Below are 17,058 nucleotides of genomic sequence, written 5' to 3' on the forward strand. Positions count from 1 at the left end.
CACCGGCAAGAGTAGTTAAGCCTAAACGGTATAAATAAATGAAGAGATTTCCATAAACGGTAAAGTTCCATCTAATTCTTGAGTCGCAAGTTATCCTTGAGTTACAAAGTTACTTTGCTAGCTCCTCTCTACAGTTATTTGCAGGAGTTTTTTCCATAGGCCAAAGGGTACTTCTTTCCCTTTAAGTCAGTCATTAATCGATCTTCCCTGTATGTTCATACTTTAATCAACCATGACTAATGGTTGGGACAAACAGATTCATACACCAACTGAATAAAGAAAAGAAAATCTGTCCTTACATGTAGCGGTCTTGCCATCTCCATTAACTACATCAGTAACAAATTTTGGATCAGTTGTGCCTGCAGCCACGGATATGAGCCATGGTGCAAGGTTAGACGCTAGTCCAATTTTAGAATTATTGTTCCCGACAGCTACTGTGGCAACAATCCCTTTGGTCATTACTCATGGCATGAAATGATCCAATAGCTATAGCTAGGGTCTAACTAACTCTGCTAACCAAGTATTCTGAAAATATTATTTTTATGAGATAATTTCCAGAGTACATATGTCAATAACACTTTTTAATTATAGATACAATATTGACCAAACTTTTTAATTAATGATCGAGTCCTGGACCACCATAAAAGATTACATGACCAGCATCTTTGAATTCAGACTTTACGAAGTCGATCACTTGGTATCCTGCATTATTGTCCGAAAATGATTCCATGTAATCCACTTTAGTATCAAAGTTAAAATTAGCATCGAGTATGGCTACATTTTTGACATATGCATCGTAACTTATAACAGCATATGGAAAAATTCCATATCCCATCTGAGGACCAGGTAGTGATGCGGTGAACACTTCTCCGCCCCACTCGACGTAGTTTCCAGAGTTTTGATGAAACCTTTCCGACGGCCAGAAACCGATTGCGTCGAAGTCTTTATCAAACTGAAACCACCAGTTCCCACTTGGTTGGTCCTGGTGCCAACAAAATGATTAGTAGACATGAGTAACTATACATACTGAATTATGCATCGTATTGACAGCTAACAACAAGTTAATGAGAATTAATAATGTGATTAAAAAAAGAAGACAAAGCATATATAATCTAAGAATGAAGCCAACCTTGATTAGTCCAAATGTGCTGAAATAACTTGTCTTAGCACCGCGAACAGAAGCTGGCAGCATTGACAAGCCCATTGGAAAATCTTGACGAACACTTACCATTCCTGCGGGGCATTGGGCATTGTAACATTGTTGTCCACCGGCCTGTGTCATCGATATACATATTTGTCACGTCACATATTATATGAACAAGAATTTACTAACATAAATGGCTGGCCCGGTCGTGGCCTCGCGGCCTCGGTCTTACCTTTGTATATTGGTAAAGCCGAGGTTGGTCGTCCTTGTACAGTAATGGATTTACCTGAATACATATATATAGTGTGTTTTAAAATTATTTATCAAACCACAAAATACCAATAGCTTAGTTACTGGGGCTTGTAGCGTACGTTTTATATAGTGGAAAAGTAAATAACTTACAGTTATACCAATTTGGATGAAATCGTCTCCCAACTGAATGTGAAGCCGAGCACTACTGAATTGGGTAGGCTTAACCTGAGGGGCGGTTATACAAAGTTCCATTGTTGCTCCATTGAAGACCATTCGGTTGTTCGGTGTCCGACCCACCGCGAACTAATCCAAATTATTTTCATTCAGTATGCAAGCATACTAAATAAATATATATATGTATACATCAAACATTCATTGGTAATTAGGTTATTTAACTAAAAGAAGTAACTTACATGATGTTGGTCGTAATACGGGTCAGTACCGTAGGTGGTAGTGTTGTAAGAACCCCCAGGTTTATATTTATCCTCTAACAAGTTTAATCCCAAGATATCGTCTTTGGTGATTCTTCGTATAGGGACCGTACCAATGGGACAACCCACACCATTCTCCCATAAGTAACCATATCCGGTATTGTTTGTCTCTCTTGTTCTCTTTTCTTTGGGACGGGATACCGGACGCATCTAACACATGACACAAAAGCATTATTGTATTTTTCTTTAAATGTACAATTTTTACAAAGAATTTACATTTATAGGGGATGGATCCAAAGTTGTACCTTGTAATGGTATGTGTGATTTTTCATAGAAGGGTGATCAAATGCTGGTTGCTTGAAGAAATCCACGCATCCGTATAGTTCTCCATGGATAGTCTATCATTTCCAACCATAGGAGTTCATTGTATAAAATTTAGCTGTATGCTTGTATATGTAAGTACGAAAAGATTATGAATGAACCTTGATGATCTTGACAGCGGGTTTGTTAATTGTCATTAGCTTCTTCTCGATTTCTTGATCTCCGTATTTAGACGAGCTCCGGGCTTCGATAAAGCCATTGTTATGACTTGTCATTATGTGACCAAAGATGTAACACATCAACAACACGTACATCACTAGACCTCTTACTTCCATTTTTACCAACAAGAGAATCAATAATGAGAGAGGAATACAGAGTTGATTGATTGTGAAGGAGGATAGATAAACGTTTTATATGGGTACAAGGTCGAGGAGGCTGAGAAAGAAACAAAAGTTATGGTTTTTAATTTAAGACCTCTGACCGAAACGTAAAAATCAACGGGTTCTAGTTACTTCGGCAGAGACTTACTTTTTGGTCAATTTTTTTACTTCTACATTATATGATCTTTTCGTCTTTTTATGTAAAATTTATTGACAATAATCATTTGACCAATGATAATATACATTTTTTATTATTGGTTAAACTATGATTAGATAAATAATTAATAATTTTTTATTTAGAAAATATAAGAAATTAATTATTTTTTTTAATTTATTTGTACAAATCTAAAACAACTTATATTAAAAATGGAGAAAATATTAGATTATCTAGAAGAAAATAAATATATTCATAAATTTAAATTCATAAGAAATCTAAAATCTCTAATACGAATTTGTAATAAAATGGATACGGAGCATGGGCGAAGATAGTAAGGAGATAGGGGTGCACATGCACCCATAATATTTTCAAAAAATAGTGTGTTTCTCAGACTAATTTCTTATATATATATATTGTCATTGAGAAATCTACATGGAGTTACTAGTTTGGTTTGAAAAATGTTCGTGGATTTGTTTAGGTTAATGACAAAAAAGATCATAATTACTAGCAGTTACATAGGAAAACTCAATTATCACGTTTAGAGTTCTAGCAAGTTTTGGATGCAAACAAAACCAACATTCATTAATACAATAAGTAAAACTAACATAGACTAAAAAGGGGTCGACTTCTTTTATACACCTCCAACTCAGCACCGGTCTTGACTTTCAAAAGATTGGAAGCAAACAGAAAAGAAAGAACTGCCAACATAGTTTGCAGAGGTGAATAAAATATCCGTAAAATTTGATTCAATCTGAAAAATTTGAATATCCATAACTTTACTAATCAAAACAAATACTAAAATTTAATATCTGTTAAATAAGGAGCAAATCACAAATACTCATTTTTTTAGAAAACGGATATCCAATCCAATCCGTAATGTACATATGCATATACATGTATATATAAAATTATATATAATTTATATCTCTAAATATATTTTTAGTTATTTTATCTACTAAATTAATTATTTGGTCATTAAAAATTTAAAAGTATGTAGTTTTTAAATAATTTATAATGAAATATTATTATTTTATATTAAAAATTTTCCTTTTCTTTTAAAATTTTTTAGAAAAATATTGTTTTTTAAATATTTTTTACCGGATCGACGGATTGAATCGGATATTCGATAAAATATATTGATTGATATCCGTAATACCGAATATTCGGAAGATTACGGATCTGACCGAATCGAAAAGTCGATTATTCGTACGGAACATATCAGATCACATATATCTTAAAAATTTCTGATATCCGCTTCGTGTCCACCCTAATGGTTTGAACCTAAACTCCTTAAATACACTTTAGTCTTTTGAAAATCACTACGTTAAATACACTTTACTGAAATCAAGGCCGATATTTTAATAATATTGAGGACCGAAGTGATTCTTTGGCTTCCCCTCACTGCTCCAACTATATAAACCAACACTATGGAGATAATTGATAATTGGCTGGATACGTTTTTAACATTAACTTTATCAACGGTCTTAAAATTACCAATTTAATTTAATTTTTTAAACTACAACCATAAAAATAAAAATGGTTATAAAATCTATTTATTAAATTAATATTTAATGTGTCGTAGAAAAAATACTCCCTCCATTTCATAAATATACTTCTTTTACATTTTGAATGTATTATTTAATAAAAAATTGTTAACTTCAAAAAAATTAATAGTGTTTATTAGATTTTTATTGGTTAAAAGTTATGAAAAATGTTATTCACAAAAAAATGCATTTACAATCAAATTTAATATATTTTTCTTAATATATGTGAAAAATATAGGATATGTATCTTTTTAAAACATGGGAGTATATAACTACGATAATTGTTACACTTACAGAAGAAATTATACAACCAGAATTTCAACAGCACAAAAATTAAATTACATCCAGACTAATCACTCTAAGACTTTTAAATTCCTTCAAAACCCCCTAAACTATTTTGATTTAATTTCACAAATTGGCTTATTTTTGTAACTGTTATTTAGTATAATAAAAACGTGTTAACAAAATCACGTTAACCCTAATAAAAATCCAATTGCTAACCCAACCCTAGAGCCACAAAACAAAACAGATCACATAGTCGTTTATGAAAATCACGTTAACCCTAATAAATCAAGTTACGGCCGTGTATCTCAAAGACAAATCGGGCTGGGAGGATGATAGAGAGAGAATCGAGGGTTTGGTCGTGGCTTTACGATTCCTGGGTAAGTTGCAAACTGTTGGAAGACGTTGAATGGAGTTATAGATTAGTCATCATTCATCTCTCTGCACTTGTCTTTCAAAATTGTTTTGTCACCAACAATTATATATCTTTCTAAATTATTTTGTCACCAGTTTTTATAAAAATGGCTTTGAAATTTTTTTATAATAATTTTGCGCTTATATATTATATTTCTCTCATATGTTTCCATACAAATGATGAAATTTTTATTTGGTTATCTTCTGTTTTGTTCCCCACGTTTGATTCTTCTTGCTCGAATCATTAACTATCTCTTATCATCCTTTCAACCGTATAAGTTGTTCCAGCAAGTCAAAGTAAATCACGTAAATGTCACTTGAAATAATAAGATGAAATGAAATATACTAATATGTACCTTTTTGTACTCGACAGACAACATTGAACTCTTGCCTTTGTTCCTCCGCGACGATGGAAAGTGAAGCCTTGCCTTTGGCGATGGAGAAGCTTTGCCTCTGGTGATGGAGACTGAATCTTTGTCTATGGCGGTGGAGAACAAAGCTTTGCCTCCGGCTATTGTCCCTTCTCTATAGTATATGGAAATAACAAGCTGTAAAACTAATCAAGATTCAAGATCTTCTTTATAGGGAAAGTGGGTTTTGAAAAGGTAATGGATCAATTTCAATCTCGGACTAATAGGACTAACAAGTCAAACCTTGCGAGTAGTCCGGCCGGTCTGGTCTGAAAATATTTTGGGCCTATAATTCAAAGCCTGGTTCGGCCTTTATAGGGTTATGTGATTTTTCGAGTTTTTTTAGTTTTTTGAAAAATAATTTGTCATTGTCATTTCTACTGTTTTAATAAGATAGATGAATTTTATTAAAAAAAAACAGTGTTAACTTAAAAAAGATGTAGTGATTTTCAACTTTTCTTCTTTATCAAAAATATTTTACTTTTTCATATGCTTTAAAAATATATCATAAACTAACTAGTTTAATAAGATCTAAATAATTAAATATAAATTTAAACTAACATATAAGAGAACAAAATTGATAAGAAAATGATCAAACGTTACATATTTTGTATGTTGAAAAACTATGTTATAAAAGAAGAAATTACATTTGCAAAATATAAATATGATATTTGTAATGATCAAACAATAAAGTGCATGAACAACTTTTATATTTTTATTAGAGTTTGGATTAAAAGTATTAAAATAATATGTTACTACTAATAATAGTTTTGATTACAAAAATGATAATATTTAAAGTAAAATACAAAATTTTGTGGTTTTGGGCCGGCTCTAGCCCAAACGAACTTAAATCCAGTTTATCCAAAGTCTAAATGAGATTAGTTTGAAAAGCCCGATTTTTTCTGGGCTTATAAAACTAAATTCAAACCCGGTAATTTTAGAGCCAAACGGATTCTGGATGCGGGCTTGGACTCTAATTAACATGCCTACTTGCGGGTCGCGTGTCAATATGACAATCACTAATAAATCATAAACTTAATTGCAACCTCACATTATAGAACCCGAATCAAGAAAGATAGAAAAAAAATTGGAAATAGTTTTAGTGTTTTTCATTAAGAAAAGAAAAATTATTAGAGGACCAAACATATTTGTTTGCCCTAGCCCCTAGGTTAAACATAATTTGCAGTCTTGTCTGATTCGTTGCTTCTGTTCGTGTTTGGAGTTTGCGAAGATATGGACAGAATCAGCCAGTTGCCTGATGAATTGCTTTTGAAGGTACAATTGTTTCTTCCAACAAAAGTTGCTGCAAGCACAAGTATTTTATCCAAGCGATGGGAGTTTCTCTGGATGTGGCTGCCTAAACTTGAGTACGATCAGTCAACGGATAAACGCAATAGTTTAAGTCGTTTTATTAATCTGCATATGCCACAGCATAGAGCTCCAGTCATAGAGAGCTTGCGTCTCAATTTTTGTCATGGATACACGGGATCAGTTACACCTGGAGATGTCACACTGTGGGTAGCTATTGCAGTTACTCGCTTCCTTCGTGAGTTGAGTCTTGACCTTAATACTCTTGATGAATCTACTAAACTGCCGAGTAGTTTGTATACTTGCAAATCGCTCGTGCTCTTGGAACTGAAAAGAGTTAATGTCGTTGATGTTCCTCGTACGTCTCGTCTCCCTTCCCTGAAAACTTTGCATCTTCAAGGTGTGGTTTATGCAAATCAAAAATCTCTTCACCGACTTCTTTCCAGTTGCCCTGTTCTTGAGGACCTATTTGTGGAACAAGATGGGTATGAAAGTGACCACTTAGAAGAAGTGAGTGTAATTGTGCCGTCCCTGCAGAGACTAACCCTAAAGCTATGTAGAGGATATTTTTTCAGCGCGGTTGTGATAAATACTCCATCTTTGAAGTGTTTCAAAATGTCTGATCATACTTATGAGCATGATAACGGTAGTGATTCTGATGATTACTCCTTCTGTTCTGATGATATGCCTAAGTTGGAGGAGATGGAAGTCAATTCGAGCTACCTTGGTATAGAAAACTTTGTTAGGTTAATCACATATGTCAAGCGGCTTTCATTATGCCTACCAGACCAAGCTGAAAATGTAACATGTTACAACAATCCATATGTCGATCTCATTTTAGAACATCCTCCTTAATTATTTTTATTTTTTTTAACCGTGTGCAGGCTTTATATCGTGAGGGTATTGTCTTTAGTCAGCTTCGTCATCTGAAGCTGTGTTCATGTACTATTAATTGGTCAAAATTACTTGTTCGGTTACTCAACGATTCTCCTAATTTACAAGAGCTTGAGATCCATCTAACTGATGTAAGTTTCTTGGAAACAGATCTAAATATTATTTTGGCTTTAATTTAATGCATGTATAAAGCCAAACTGTCTCTTCTTATCACAGGATCATACAAATATTTGTGAGGATCCACCGGTTTGCTGGGAGAATCAACTGGCCTGTGTTCCAGCATGTCTGTTGTCGAGTCTCGGAACTTTCAAGTGGACAGGGATATATGGATCGCAAAAAGAGTTAGATCTGTTCAAATATGTGTTGGGTAATGCTCGCTGCTTAAAGACTGCGACAATCTTGTTTCGATCATCGTTTTGTGCACTGGAAGAGGATGGGCTTGAGATGGTTATACGAGATTTATCACTTTCTTTTCGAGGTTCAAAAGATGTTAAACTCGTATTTGTTTGAGTATTTGAATCATTTGATGCTTTAGTTTATATAACAAGATTCAGACTTGCATTTATATATAGACATAGATATGCCTATGGACGGGTTCTTTTTCCCCCTAATTGGATTTAGTGTATGGTTTTATTTGTCGTTTGGGTTGGTAACCCGAATGGATGTGGATTATAAATTTAGATAATGAGTTAACGTTCAGTAATTATTTGATATAACATTTGATGCAGCTAAGGGACTTGTGGAAAACCGAAACTAATGCCTTCTTCTACAGCGGAAGAATTGGACAGAAAAACGTTTTTCTACAACATGCTTGTGCCCGCCATGGATATGTAATAGTTAATGTTCGTTATCCTACTATAGTGTTCGTTGTCCTCGCCATAGTATTATTTTAGATTTTATAATTATTTAGCTAGAGGGACGAAGTGGCTTAGTTAGGTTAACATTGAACAGAGGGATGTTTACAATCTGCTGCACGATCTATTCATATGTAAACGCTATATCTCGGTGGGAAGAGCATCAGTGACTGCTACAAAGTCGAGGAAGAGAAAGTAACGGTTCAGGACACAGGTTATATAGACTGTATCCAGAACCAAGATTTAACTTTGAACCTTTGGCTAATTCTCTCAAGTAATGATCATAACCGATTGATGGAGTCATACAACAAACTGGTCCTTAAAGCGAAGAATACGATGCAATGAAGTAAGATAAGGCTTAAACCCGTGGAAGAAATGTTCACAAAGGATTTCTACTTTCTACCTCATAAAGTCCTCCGCATACCTCTCAATAATCAAATACTCAAAAGATTCAATCAACCCCCATTAGACTTTCCTGCAACTGCTGAGCGAACTCCATGAGTTTTGACTGTCAAAACAGCTACATGTCCTCTTACCCTGACAGTCTCAGATCGATGAGAACATACTCCTTGAAATAGTTATTGGTGTCTACTTGCGGGTACCCACAGGAGCAAACACTGGAAGCTGGTTTGAGGTTGTGTCTCTTTTGAATCTAGCTTCCCGAGGTAACGCCAATGTCATTCTGTCTTGCCCTTCTCTTCCCGAGTCACCTTCGTTTCTTAGGCCATCTCTGTTCGGGATATATACCAGCGGACCTCCAAAGAAGATAGAGTCACCTGTATACATCAGTCTCTCTCCTTGCTGAGGTGGAAGGGGAGGATGAGGAGGAGCTTTCCCTGATGAAGAAGAATCTTGAGGTGGAAGAACGGATCTTGGATTCTGAGTGTGTGAGCTAGGAATTGGCTGGTGATGTGAAGTTAATCTGGTTCTTGCCTCAGATGTTGTAGCAGGTACTGATACGTATCTACCTGCTTCTTGGTCCCAAACAACTGATGTTCTTCTCACATCTCTCAGAAGAGAAGCTGCAGGAGCAGGAGCAGGGTGTAACAATGGATCTGCCTTGTTTCCTTTCTGCATTATCTTTTCATCAAAGGTTGAGTGGATCATGTGACTGGTTGCTGAATTGAGAGGTGGCCTTGGAGCATTCGATGAGGCCCCTGCAGCAAAGCGGGGGCCAGCAGTATGATACTGAGGGAGAGGACTAAGCGAGACAGCCTCGTGAGCGTGACTTGGACTGCTGAAACTGCTCATACTGTGGGTCTCTGTCTCGTACTCGTCCTTGCTACCATGGCTTGGAGCAAAAGAGTTTCTAGAAAGAGGCAACCTTGGTTCATTGTTCCTCATCTCTTTAATCAACACACCCGCATTTGCATCTGTGCTTACACTGCTGACGACACTCATGGTGCCACTGGAACTAAGCTCATCGTCTTGTGCGTGACGGTTTTCTATTGGCCGGAGAACAGATGATGACGCCCTGGCCCTGGCTGCTGCCCTAGTGGCTTCATTTGAATTCAACTTTGCGAGTTTCCAAGCACTGAGTTTGACAGGTCTCTTTGGAATCTTGTTGCCCCTCTCTGCTGACTCAGTTGCATCTGGATCTACGGTCGACGGAACCATTCCAGGGTCCAAATGAGGAATCACTTCATCCTGCAAACAAATGTAACAAGTATCAAACCTCACATATCTATAAATGAATATATATACTCAATGGAAGCTTGATGTGTTTAGGGTTCTTGGAAAAGAAAATGATACCTGATAATCAACAAACACTCTAGGCGGAGTGCACCAGGCTCCCTTGTACGATAGACCAAGGGAGCTTGCACCACTGAAGCCTGTGGTGGCAGAATTAGAGGGAGAATACAGAACATTAGGCATTTCCTCATCAACTGAACCTCCGGGTGGCACCTCGCTCATTGCTCTCATTGCCACAACGTACTCATAAGTTGTAATGCCCTATTAGTATTAAACAGGGAAAATGAGTTCACATCACTTGCCAATTACAAACGAAGTAAAGGATATATATTTTATTATACCATAACCACAAAGATCATATGGTCTAAAGATCATAAGGTTTCAACACAAGAATAAAACAAATCAATTTTATAAGCTTAAGTGCATTGTCTATGAGATTAGAATAACAATCAATGCTTTTTATACAGTCTTTTAGCAAAGATTCATACAAGTCAAGCAAATAAAAGCGAGACTGACTTCTTCCATACTCACCTTTTTAATGAGAAGCATGTGGAAAAAGAAAAGTTCACCCAGTGGAAACAACGCAAGAATGGAAACAGCAGTGCAGAGACCCTGCATAAGTTGCAAGAAAGCATCAGGAAGATCAACAGAAGAGTCTCACACTCACACCACTACTGTAATCGCTTTTGCACTAGGAATACTTACAACAACCGTGGCAAAAGGTGCCCGAGAAAATCCATTTCCGAGTCTATTGACGATCTCTGTTTCCATTTCCCTTTTGTTAACAAACACGCGCACTATCACCGCAATTCCAACTGCTGCTTCGATAATGAGCTGAGAAGGGAAGAGATTAATTGATTACTGGTTAAGCAAACAGTTAGTTTGATGAATGACATATGAAGAGCATATATATATACCCAGAGAAGACTGGCAGCCATCAGCAATATAAATGTGATATAGTTCTTGCGACCGACACAGTTGTTAAGCCACTGTAACATTTAAACAAACCTGCGTCAATTGATGAAACTCTAGCCAAAAAGTTTCAACAAATTGTCACAATGGTGCGAAGATTTACCCGGCAATGATGATCGAAACAATCTACACATTTGTCGCAACTTCGACAATGCTTGCTAAACTTACGTACCTGTCACATAGAAGGAATCGAGTTCTAAAAATTTAGTGGAAGTAAAGAAAGCATGCAAATGTTAGCGTAATAACCTCAGCATTGCACAAGGTGCAAAACAGAGCTTCTTCGCTGTCCCCTTGGTGTTCATTTATCACTTCTTGCTTGCGACAATCTTCGTAAACAAACACGCCGCACAGGATAGCCAAAGGATTATAGCAAGATTTTCTGGGAAGAGGTTCCACTCTTTGAGCGGCGTCTCCAACAGAGCCTTTCACGCTAGAGTTTGCTGGTAAGGTAGAGGTCCTGGAGGCAACGGAAGGAGAAGACTGCAGGTGACTGCCCGCTTCACTAAATCTCCTGGCGATATCTTTGGAAGGTAAGTCATGATGATGTCCCATGTCACCACCACCACCTCCTCTTTCGAATTTGGACATGATTCCTGGATCCGCAGGATTGATTGCAGTGCATCGAACATAAAGTACGAAGACAATGAGAGCCTGCAAAGCAAAAGGGTATCGATATAAACCAAGTTAGACATCTATACGAGAGAAAAAAAAACACAACATGTAACAACCAAACAAGGGTAGGTATGAGCCTCAACACTAGTGATTGAGATCGTTTTCTAACAAAAAAAAAAATAAGCAAGGACTTCAAGGAAGGAAAGGACATACGACAGGAGAGTAGAGACCGAGAAGAATGAACTCCCAGATGCGTCCGCCAACAAAGGGAGCGAAGAAAGCATAGTATGCTACAGCCAACAAGCAGAACACCGTGATCGCAATCACCTTTTTTCATTACATAAAAAGAAACAAACTTTACATAAGCAAAAACGCATCACAATAATAAAAAAAAAACAAATTGAAATCGCAAATCAATAGAAGAATCAAAGACCTGAAACTTGTGAGCGGGAAGTTGCCAGCCGTGTTTCCTCACCATGTTTTTTTTTCACCACCACAAAGACAGACGGATTTCAAAAAAATCGAAAACGAAACCCTAAGTCTTCTCAGACGACGGCGGAGCTGCAAATCGTAAAAAAGAGATTTGGTCGAGAGAAGTAAGGAGGAGGAGTAAATAGGGAGGGGGGGGAAATGGACTGAGAAAATATCTACTCCTCAATCTCTCTATTCGCCTCGCGCTAGCTCTAACTATGGTAGGTCAGTCATGGTCAAGTGACGAAAGAGGAAAGTAGATTGAAGACTATTTATTTAATTATAATTAAATGAAATTAATTGTGAAATTAGAATTGACCTTAAGTCAATATTCAAATTAGCTGCAAAAGGAATCCAGGGAGGAAAGAGAGCTTACATTACAGAGGAAGGAGAAGAAGAGGAGCAGCCATTAGTCCAAACTCCAAAGAGAAAGAAACTGAAAGGAATGAATTTTTGGAAGAGAGAAAAATGACAAAATAGAAAAACGTTGACAGACTAAAAGGCAGAGACAGACAAATGAAAGTGGTTACCAAAGCTTTTATTCTTTCGCTTACGTGTAGTTTTCATCACTTTGATATTTTCTTTTTCTTTTTATGTCCAAAATGATATTTTTCTTCTTTTTTTTCTTTCAATGTAAAACTTCTTCTTTTTTTTTTGGGAAAAGGAAAAACTGAAATCCAACCGTTGAGATTAATGTTTTATTAATCCGAGGGTCATTATTTTTTAAGACAAACGTTATTTTGTCTATCAATTGCAACTAGGTCTGTCATTTTGAGACTGGTTTCCTCTATCCTTGATCTTTTCATTCTCTATCTCGATTGGTTTGGTTACATTCTCTACTTGGTTCAGAGACTAATGGAAGATGATCAAAAGTGGCAGTTCTCTCCATCGTCTTGGTTTTTACCCCTCAAGGATCTTATTTTTGTTGTTATGGTGCCTACTGGCATCTTTTGTTTCTTAATTTTCTTTTCATTTCTTGCTTGATCGATGGGTCTCCTCCTTATGGAACCATCAAACTCAGTTGTACTATTGATTCAGTGTTAAACAAAAAAATATAAACAGTTATATGTTTTAAATCGTATATTTTATTCATACAATACAAAACATATAGATCCAAGATTAGGTTGGATATCTAAATTGACCATTTCAAATCACAACTATAAAACTAATTACAAGATATTTAAATTATTTAAATAGCTTCACAGCTCCTGAAATTTCTTAAAACTATCCGGAATATTAATCTAGTTAACTTTTTTCCAAATTACCGACTTTTCAAAATCTCTGATAATATAGAGAAATTAAAGTTGGAATACGTTTTTCCAGCTAAAAAAATGCAAATATCTCTGAAATCTAAAGGCCCAACTGAGAGAATGCATATAAAGGGAGACGAAACGATTCTGAAAGCCAAAGGGATAACAACAAAAGAACCATCGGCACGATATATTTTGAAAAGTTGGACAAAAGATGCTAAGAGTGGAGTATTGCTTTGTAAAAGAGCAGGCCAGAGTTTGACTTTGTAACAATTTGTGAAGTCCAGCCCTTGAAATGAGTCAGAAAGGTTGTCCCAGAAAAACATACAACATCGTAATGCGCACATTGGTTAAGACCCTATAAAACTATGTTGGTCTGAATAATCCTAGAGACATCACCGAGTCTAATAAATAGCCAGCTTAATAACGGTGCTCACCAAGAAAAAAAAAACAAGTAATGTCCGGCGTACAAGCAACCAAAAAGAAAACTGTTGCTGGGAAAGAAAGGTGGGTTTTTCCACCTGAAACTTCTCTGCAATCTAAAACCATGCGTATGTAATACTCTTACATTCTACTAGTTTCAAAGATGTAAAAAAAGTCCTCAAAATGACATTATGCAGGGACAATAAAAGGCTAGTCAAATGCTTGAATCTCAACAGAGCTTGCAAAACGAATTTGTCTGAATCTTCTCTTATTCGTTTGATTAACAGTGCATCTTTTTATATGAGATATAGTAGGGTGTGTTGGAGATGACATTATAGTCTGCTGCTGGTTCTTGTGATTGTTCGTGCAGGAAAATATAAGTTCAGATGGAATTAGCAACAATGGCTATTACGGTCCTCAACTGAACGTTCAAGGATTGGCTTGCTTGATTATTACAAAACCTAGCTATAGCTATTAATACTAAACCTGTTTTAGTTGTGATATAAATAGTTAAATTTAGCAGCCACCTCAAGAAGGCTACAATGTGAAATCAACGAACCATCCAAGGCCTGGTGGAATCAGAGAAAATAACACCAATGATCCATTACCCAAATATGTGCTAAGTAGTAATAGTTGATGTGAAATGATGAAGATTTGTCATGTTGTGGTTTCTTATGATTTCAGGGACAACTGAGTTCCACTGCACCAGTGCATTTCAGCTTCTTCACAAAACAACAAATCATGCCTTGGCTGGTACATTACACTTGTTTACATTATAAACTCCTCCAAAGTGTGTTATGAGTGTGATCTTATTGTCATGTGCAAGGCCAAATCGATTTCAGGCCTGCCAATGTTACCTACAAGTTACAGGTTTTTGCTAGCTCACTGAATAATATTTTTTGAATTGCTTTACTTATGATTGAAAATGTATCTTTAGAAAATGCGGTAAATTTATATTTTTTTTAATCTTTCAGGAAAATCATTTGAGATCTGCTCATATGCCTGGTAGTTCATCAAAACAGCTCTAGTAATTTGTTTGATTATTCTGGCGCTTGATCATTGGCTCCGAGATTCACCCGTGCAAAGGAAGTATAAATCTTTTTAAATAAAATGTTATAAGAAGAATCATTGATATGTTTTGTTCTGATAAATGTAAAACGTGAGTGATTGGGAAGATAAAGCTCCAAACGCACAAAAATGGTTCATCCATGGCCAGAGCATTTTGACACTTTACAATTCATCTGGTAATGCTAAGGCAGAGCGAATCCACACAAGATGGCAACTTGATATCTTGTCTTATTCTTCTTATAAGTTCACTTCACTTCTTCCCTTTGATGCATTTTGATCTATCCTTCACTTCAAATACAACCCCTCTTCGAGATATGATACATGAATAATTTTTTCTTTAGAAAGGGCTTTATCATATATGAATCTACTAACTAATTTGAAGAACTTATGTTAATAGGAGCAATTGTAACTTTTACCCAATCAATAAATATTATGTTTCAGTTAAAAAACATTATATTACGGCTGCAACTGGAATGTACTTTTTAGAATAAAAATTTCATGAATGCTTAATTTATGTGCATTCTAAAATTGTCTACCAGTTATAATAAAAAAAAATGGAAACAGTATTCCATTTCATTCCAAATTATTCCAAAGAAAAAAATAATTTTCACTTGAAAAATCATTCCAAAATCAAAAACGTTTTGAAATACGTGGAATGTTGATTTCATTCCATCAAATTCCAAAAGTTATAATTCCTACCATTCCATTTTTTTTATTTGCTACCAGCTACGTTTTCGAAAAAAAACAGTCGTTTAAATACTAAACTCACGCATTTCACCCAAAAACTATGTACTCTTTATTGATTCACAAATTTAGCGAAATTATATATGAGTTTGATCAACCGAAAATTATAAATTTTAAGTATAAAAAATTATACAAAAAGTGTTTTTTTTAAATGAAAGAAATGTGATAAAAGTGTCGTGATGTAAATGACTCCTAAAGTTACTGAATGTCGGAAGTACACTATGCGAAAGAATTAAGAAATGCAAATCGACAACCTCAAACATTAGGCGATGACTACTTCCATCTAATCCACGTGTCGAAAATCACACCAAAAGCAACGGCGACGATTCGTATAGATGAACTTCTTTTGACCAAGCCGAACCAATTAAATAACTTTTACTCCTGTGATAAAAAAAAAAAAAAATAACTTTTACTCCTTTATAAACACACGTAGAGAGACTCCATAAATACATAACCAAGGCTAGTAATCTCTCGCATAATAAGAAGATGGCCAACCCCAACAACCACTGGTCTCAATTCTACAACAACCAAACCACAAGCACCACCACCGCGACCACCACTTCCACGTCAGCTGATTCTCCGGTTAACCCTGAAAGCCGCCGTGTTTCGAAGCCAACACGTCGTAGGTCTAGAGCCTCCCGCCGTACACCCACTACTCTTCTCAACACCGACACAGCCAACTTCAGAGCCATGGTCCAACAATTCACCGGCGGTCCATCCGCCCTGGCTTTCGGTTCACCGTCATCTGGTTTTAGCCTCACCTCGTCGGGACCCACCGCCGGAGCTTCTTACAGCGGCTATCAGTACGCTAATATCCAGAACCAGGTTGCTCATCACGAAGTATTGCAACAACAACGACAGTACATGGTCCCTTCGTCAAACCACGTGAGTACTCATCTTAGCTATCCTAACACAGTGGTTTCCGATGGTTTTCTGGCGGTGGATGAAAGTAGAGACGGTGGAAGAGGAGGAGGAAGAGGCTATGCTCCGTCATCGGAGATGAATAGCAATATTACTACTTCATGGATGCAATGAGGATCGGTGGATCACTCTATATTTTATTTCTGTAACTTATTTTCTGAGGAAAATAAATGTAAAATGAAGAAATGTTAGGTACTGACTTTGTTTGTAGCAGAATGAAAACTTTGACTATCGTAATTTTTTTTAAAGTTGTGTGTTTCTTTAGAATGTCTCTTTGTGTTGTAATAACTCTGCGGACTATAGATTGAATAAATTAAATTTTCATTTTTCCATGTTCAAATAGAAAATTAAATAATGTAAATTGAAAAAAAACTCAGCTTTCTTTAAACATAAAGAAAATAATCATACAGAGAAAGAAAATAAACATAAAGAAATTACTTTCTCATTTACTTTCTTTAAACATAAAAAGAAAGAAAATAAACTGTAAACCAATGGGCTCATCTCTAATTTTTAT

The 17,058-nt window shown here is 35.9% G+C and overlaps 4 protein-coding genes across 6 annotated transcripts; 2 read left to right on the plus strand and 2 right to left on the minus strand.

The window, feature by feature from the left end:
• Positions 1–616: 616 nt before the first annotated feature.
• Positions 617–2,505, minus strand: LOC108839387 (uncharacterized). The gene is made up of 7 exons (XM_018612156.2): positions 2,310–2,505; positions 2,133–2,225; positions 1,810–2,037; positions 1,547–1,699; positions 1,377–1,430; positions 1,130–1,273; positions 617–982 (listed from the first exon to the last, which is right to left on the minus strand). Exons 1-7 carry the CDS (start codon positions 2,481–2,483, stop codon positions 617–619), a joined length of 1,212 nt encoding a protein of 403 aa, XP_018467658.2. The 5' UTR covers positions 2,484–2,505.
• Positions 2,506–4,717: 2,212 nt separating this feature from the next.
• LOC108841105 (putative F-box/LRR-repeat protein At4g15060) lies at positions 4,718–8,165 on the plus strand. 2 transcript variants are annotated; one of them, XM_056991929.1, is made up of 5 exons: positions 4,718–4,891; positions 5,299–5,530; positions 6,558–7,444; positions 7,528–7,668; positions 7,754–8,165. In XM_056991929.1, the coding sequence occupies exons 3-5, from the start codon at positions 6,569–6,571 to the stop codon at positions 8,045–8,047; spliced, it is 1,311 nt and encodes a 436-aa protein (XP_056847909.1). In that variant the 5' UTR covers positions 4,718–4,891; positions 5,299–5,530; positions 6,558–6,568; the 3' UTR covers positions 8,048–8,165. The 2 variants fall into 2 exon arrangements, with proteins under 2 accessions (XP_056847909.1, XP_018469390.1); XM_018613888.2 differs by lacking the exons at positions 4,718–4,891; positions 5,299–5,530 and having other exon boundaries at positions 6,357–7,444.
• Positions 8,166–8,633: 468 nt separating this feature from the next.
• On the minus strand, positions 8,634–12,656 carry LOC108842950 (probable protein S-acyltransferase 19). 2 transcript variants are annotated; one of them, XM_018616010.2, is made up of 10 exons: positions 12,515–12,656; positions 12,101–12,228; positions 11,881–11,994; positions 11,302–11,706; positions 11,159–11,227; positions 11,001–11,072; positions 10,789–10,917; positions 10,615–10,695; positions 10,144–10,344; positions 8,634–10,038 (listed from the first exon to the last, which is right to left on the minus strand). In XM_018616010.2, exons 2-10 carry the CDS (start codon positions 12,143–12,145, stop codon positions 8,980–8,982), a joined length of 2,175 nt encoding a protein of 724 aa, XP_018471512.2. In that variant the 5' UTR covers positions 12,146–12,228; positions 12,515–12,656; the 3' UTR covers positions 8,634–8,979. The 2 variants fall into 2 exon arrangements, with proteins under 2 accessions (XP_018471512.2, XP_018471514.2); XM_018616012.2 differs by lacking the exon at positions 12,515–12,656 and having other exon boundaries at positions 12,101–12,427.
• A 3,402-nt stretch (positions 12,657–16,058) lies between these two features.
• Positions 16,059–16,870, plus strand: LOC108840154 (VQ motif-containing protein 22). The gene has a single exon (XM_018612981.2). The coding sequence runs from the start codon at positions 16,110–16,112 to the stop codon at positions 16,656–16,658; it is 549 nt and encodes a 182-aa protein (XP_018468483.1). The 5' UTR covers positions 16,059–16,109; the 3' UTR covers positions 16,659–16,870.
• The last annotated feature ends 188 nt before the right edge of the window (positions 16,871–17,058 follow it).

The sequence above is a fragment of the Raphanus sativus genome, chromosome 2 (assembly GCF_000801105.2).
Source record: "Raphanus sativus cultivar WK10039 chromosome 2, ASM80110v3, whole genome shotgun sequence".
Lineage (NCBI taxonomy): Eukaryota > Viridiplantae > Streptophyta > Magnoliopsida > Brassicales > Brassicaceae > Raphanus > Raphanus sativus.